General features: G+C 36.9%; 1 protein-coding gene across 3 annotated transcripts in view; it reads left to right on the top strand.

The window, feature by feature from the left end:
- The first annotated feature begins 1,046 nt into the window (after window positions 1-1,046).
- Window positions 1,047-6,000, top strand: part of LOC121864483 (probable E3 ubiquitin-protein ligase HERC4) — a 48,620-nt gene continuing 43,666 nt past the window's right edge. For 2 of the 3 annotated variants that reach the window (XM_042363533.1, XM_042363527.1), the window contains exons 1-2: window positions 1,047-1,316; window positions 4,475-4,599. In XM_042363533.1, the coding sequence (XP_042219467.1) occupies window positions 4,485-4,599 (115 nt within the window). In that variant the 5' untranslated portion in view covers window positions 1,047-1,316; window positions 4,475-4,484. The remainder of the gene's footprint in view (window positions 1,317-4,474; window positions 4,600-6,000) is intronic. The other variant, XM_042363519.1, reaches the window with a different exon arrangement.

The following is a 6,000-nucleotide window of genomic DNA, read 5'->3' as shown; positions in this document are numbered from 1 at the left end:
CTGTCTTTAATAGTTATAACAGCAACAGCAACAAAATGCTGAAGTCTTTTTCTCTCAACGAGGAACTCCTCTTTATCAATGTCGTCGTGATCGTGATCTATTTGACACTCATATTTATCATCCAAAAGATTCAATGGGGGTAAGGAAGGCATATTTCTCAGCAAATTCATGAAGCTGTTGAAATCTCAAAAGTTATTTCTTGATCACTGTCCAGCGAAGAAAAACATTTCTCCTCAATTCAATGTCGTATGGCAATTCAGCATCTCGTGATCTCACTTTTGGGGCGGCACTTTTGGTCTGCTCATCACCCATATCTGCAGCTCCTGGAGACGTTAATCCTTCCCTTTGTATCGGCGGCAAGTTAATCCTCGTCGTGTCTGACCTAACACCTGACCCACACCACATGAGCTCACTGGCGTACTTGTTTGAAGTTGTTTCCTTAATCCTCAACAGGTTACAGGTTGTGTGTGTGGCGGGGGGGATGGGGGAAGGGGGCCCATAGCAAGGGTGTAGCTCATGACGTGGCCGTGATGAAGTGGGTCAGGTGTTAGGTCAGACACGACAAGGATTAACTTGCCGCCGATACAAAGGGATGGATTAACGTCTCCAGTAGCTGCAGATATGGGTGATGAGCAGACCCAAAAGTGCCGCCCCCCCAAAAAGTGCCGCCCGGGGCGGACCGCCCCCGCCCCCCCTAGCTACGCTAGTGACTACTACTACAGTATACTATTTTTATACTTGTGCCTGCATGCTAGGGAGAGAGAGAGAGAGAGAGAGAGGTAGTAGTAGTTATAGGTGTTTTTTTTTTGTAAAAGTTTGTAGTTCTTGACAAATAATTATAATGAAATATTTACGAGCAAAATGTGTTTGGGAAATTTTGTTCAATCTGGAAAATCTTTCACATCTGCCTGGGAAATTCCTGGTTTGGCCTTGTGGGAGTCCTGAATTTAACATATTGTCTTTAAATGTGAATTATTATGTGTTAAGCAAAAGTAAAAAAGTGACAGGAGGATAAAATTAACAGAAAACGTAATAGTGATTCGTGAAGGTGCTAGAAGTTACGCGAACAACTGTGAGCGATTGAGCGAAAAATAAACATTATGAGACGTGTGTTGGGCGTAGACTGTGTATAGTGTCATTGGAATTTGAGGAGATTGGTGTTAGGGGATAGACTAACTCTTAATAACGATCAACTATGAATGTTCAAGTAGACTGGTGAGCCATGTTGAAGAAATATTTGAAGTAGAGGTTAGTCATATGGGCTGTCAACCGAAAATATAAGAGAAGTACCCACTTCACTACTGACGACGTCAAAGGTAACCTACAATTCCATGCGTTGTTAGCACACTAATACTTGTAGTGCTCTACACAAAAATCAAGTCACTGTTAGAGATTTACATAGAGGGTTTCTATTTCAATTTTGGATATTTTGGTAAAGATTCGATAGTAATTATAATGGGAAATTAATAACAAAATAGGTTTTTCTTGTTTTTACCAGGAGTTACAATTTAAAAAAAACTTAGCCTCTCTTTTGGGTGGTGATGTATATGATGGAGATACTGTACAATAATGCTTATTAACACAAGTAGACAGGACTTTGACGATAGAGAAATGTGGGATTATAACACTTAAGAGAAAGACCAGTCTTTATCTTTGGTAAAGGTTTCCAAAACTGTTTTCACCCGAAGGAAATGTGCTATTTGCTTTATTTTTTTTTTTTACACACTGTTAGCATGATATTAAACACAGAAATGGAAACGATAATGCATAGAGCCTATTAAAGCCTGACCTAACAAACCCATCCTATTAGGTCAAGTTCTAGGTTCTATGCATTATCTTGTGCATTTGTGTGTTTAATATTATGCCAATGGTGTGTACCAAAAATATAAACCAAATGGCACTAAGCCTAAGAACCTAGGCCGCAGGGGTTTTCAAACTATGGGTCCCGACCCTTCAGTGGGTCGCGAAATAAATAAATTGGGTCGCAAAATAAAAATGGGTCGCGAAAATAAATAAGAAAAAAAAAAAAATTTGTCGCGAAAATAAATGAGAAAATAAAAATAAATGCACCATAATTTAGGCTTGGTTATTGTAATGTACACTCCACAGTCTAGGAAGCGACTGCAAGGAGAGCATTCCTACCTCTCATGTCAGTGTTTGTCTTTGATTTACTCATTTCATATCATTACACTTAGGTTTAATGGGTCGCAATTCAAATTGTTGTTCTGGCTGTGGGTCGCAGTAAAAAAAAGTTTGAAAAACACTGACCTAGGAACTCTTACCTAACCTAACCTCACTTAATTCTAACCTAACATCACTTAACCTAACTCCAAACCTAACCTAACTCAGCATTGCATAACGAAACTATCGTACAATTATCAAGAATGAAAAAAAAATCTTAAATAACTTACCTTATACATTGATTATTTGCACGGCATCTGTGGACAAATTCATAGAAGTGCCTATTATATTGAAACTGGCATTGCTTTTACGTGTAAGTCTCTTTCCACATTTGGGAACATTTACAAGTGATATTAATTAAACCATGGTCACAAATAAGAGCTAACAAACGAGAATCATCAAGAACTAGGCATGATAAATCACGATAAGAATAATCACAACCACCGCAGGCGGGTCCGACTAATTACCCAAATGTACCCAAATGGAGCCAAATATAGCCGGAATGAAGTCAAATAATGGTCCTAGATGAATAAATCGGATTGCCAATCACTTCTCGACTAGTATTTGGTGTCAGAAAGTCACAAAAAATTGGAAAACTTACTTTAATCTGAGTTAATAGATCACGTGCATGTACCGACGGAGCGAGGAATTACCCAAATGTAGTCGCAATGAAGTCAAATAATGGTCCTAGATGAATAAATCAGACTGCCAATCACTTCTCGACTAGTATTTGGTGTCACAAAGTCACAAAAAATTGGTAAACTTAATTTAATCTGAGTTAATAGATCGAGTGCATGTACCTAACCTAACCTAACCTCGACTAGTATTTGGTGTCACGAAGTCAAAAAAAATTGGTAAACTTAATTTAATCTGAGTTAATAGATCAAGTGCATGTACCTAACCTAACCTAATCTAATCTAATCTAACCTAACCTAACACAACACAACTCAGATTAAATTAAGTTTACCAATTTTTTTTGACTTTATGACACCAAATAATAATCGAGAAGTGATTCACAGCCCGAATTACGCTTGTACGACCATCATTTGACTTCATTGCGGCTACATTTGGGTAATTCCTCGCTCCGTCGGTACATGCACGCGATCTATTAACTCAGATTAAAGTAAGTTTTCCAATTTTTTGTGACTTTCTGACACCAAATACTAGTTGAGAAGTGATTAGCAGTCCGATTTATTCATGTAGGACCATTATTTGACTTCATTGCGGCTATATTTGGCTACATTTGGGTAATTAGTCGGACCGCCACAGGCCAACATGATGTAAATGAGATGCTCTAACATGCAATAATCACATCATGTACCCTCCCCTTGGGGGAACCGTAGAAGTGGGAGGACTCACAGTTCATAGAGAATTATGACGAATGTTAACGGTATAGAAGACGATGACGAGAATCCAATCAGTCTAAAAGATCGTGTAAGAGTAGAAATATGGCACTATTACATCACTTATTGCTAGAGGATAAAAACAAAAAGGGAAATACTGTAGATGATAGAAAGAAAACAGAATGCATTAAATAAATAAACAAAAGAAGAATAAAGTGGCATTTACGTAAATGTAAACTTAATAAAGATGCGTAATTAATTTATGAAAAGGATCGGTAATAATGGAACAAAATTTATATACTGTAATTGGAGAGGGAGCGAGCTAAGGCGGCAGGACAGGAATTGTAGAACGGGACTGTCTTACGGTATGACAATGGTTTTTGGCCATTGCTTATAGTCAAGAGAAGTTGTGCACTTTAACAACCTACTTACAGGTACGACATCTGTATGAGAACCAACGATGTTTAATGGTATGGCAGCCTGATGCGCATACGTGGTGGGCAATGTATACCTAACCTAACCAAATCATTAACAACACAGTCTGTGAATACGGCTGCCATACTGTACCTATATCCAGTGTGATTTCTGGCGTACAGCTGCCATACCTATGTACACGAAAAAAATCATTAATTACTTACCTTGTAAATAAACGACAGCGCCGCATATCTGAGATTTTATTACCATAAATATATGCTTGATTGTCTTTGTTTTTTCATGTTATAGGATTTGCTATCCAGATTCGTGAGTATTGGCTTGCACAAATTCCTTTTTTTTCTTCTTTTGGTGCAATAAGTTCTCAAACCTATTCTATGCATAAATGATGGGAATCTTATACATGTACAGTACTATTTCTGCTAATCTGGATTGCCGTATATGGTTAGTTAGGTAAACCAACATTCTACTTTATATTTAAGAAAGTTGGTGATGAGAAAGTTGTTTATATTTTTCAGGATTTGCACGATGTATTGTTGGGGATCAGCAGTGAATGGAGAGCTGGGTGTGGGGGCCCCGGAAGTTGAGCAGCTGATACTTCCAACTTTTATGGACTTTTCAAAAGCATGGAATGTCAAACAAGGTAAGACTGCTTCCTATGTAGTACTGTGCTGTGCATTTTTGTTTATGTTATGAACAATTAAACAAAATAGGTAGCTTTTGAAGAAGAGAATGCAGTTTTAAGAGCCAAGACTTCAATTTTCAGATACAGGTCTGTAGAATTTCTTTAGTGATATAACAGGTAGTGTTTATTTTTTATAAGTTAAAGCAACAGTAAAAGTTTTTTTAATCTGAAGAATCCCATGTACAATATTAGATAAGAAAATTTACGGTATTACTTGCTATATACATTACTTAAATGTCCATAAAGTTACAGGTCAAACTTATTGTTAATATTTGAACATTTCTGGAAATTTTGTGCAATACAGTATTTAAGAATCTAAGCTTTATGAACTAATTATTTTATGAAGGAGTTGAGAATTATATACATGGAACTTAAGAAAACTGTGCTGTACCTGTACAATATAGGATTATTATTTTAATTTTTTTTTACAGGCAGTCCCCGATTTAGAGATAATCAGGTTTTAAAAATAAAGATTCATGTATTTTTTCTAAATGTTTTTATTTACAAATGAAAAAATTCAGATGTTATTATTTTGTTTTTTGTTTTTGCTCTTTTGTACCTTTATGCAGCACAGGTATCCCTCATTATCCAAATGGGTTTGATTCTTGAAAATCATTTATGTAGTGAATAACATAACAAATGGGAAAAATAGGTACAGTTTCCCAACAAGGAACTCCCAATATAATACTTAAAACAAATATGAAGTTGATTTATGAAAAAAAACCTACCTAACTGTTATTGCTAAATTTATACAGTATTACAGTATACTTTACAGTTGGTACATTACCTTATTGGAGGGCTGTCAGGGTTCACCACGGGGTGAGGAGGGGTGGGCCAAGTTGTGTGTATTTGATTTTCGATCTGGCCATCTTTTGGATAAGTTTGGGTCACTTTTAGAGAGTGAAAAAGAGGTGTTGAATACAATTTTTGGATAACAAATGTTTGGATAATGAGGGATCCATGTATCAGGAAATGTTGAGGTGCTGACACAGGCAATGCAGGGCTTCTCATACTGGACCTGGTCAGTTTATAAAGTCCACTAAACTTAAAAGAATTACTTGTACATTCCTGTATTATATCATCCCTCTAAGGACTGTGGTGGCAACTCTTGGTCATTACCCACTGGACGAGGGAATATCGAGAAAAAAAATCATAACATTTTAGTCTTGACATATGCTCCTGATTTACTCAATCAACATTCAGTGGTCAGGGACACATGGCTTGTGGAAGCTACCCTCCACCATCAGCATATTTCTCACCCTCGTCACTCAAATTCTTCTAAGATTCACACGCTAATTCTTGAAAGTCACTATCTTCACTTATATCACTGTAATTATGCTGAGGAGGGGCACCTCATGG

Source organism: Homarus americanus, unplaced genomic scaffold, assembly GCF_018991925.1.
Source record: "Homarus americanus isolate GMGI-L3 unplaced genomic scaffold, GMGI_Hamer_2.0 scaffold59578, whole genome shotgun sequence".
Lineage (NCBI taxonomy): Eukaryota > Metazoa > Arthropoda > Malacostraca > Decapoda > Nephropidae > Homarus > Homarus americanus.
Note: the sequence above shows the minus strand (reverse complement) of the source record. Positions and strands in the feature narration are given on the sequence as shown.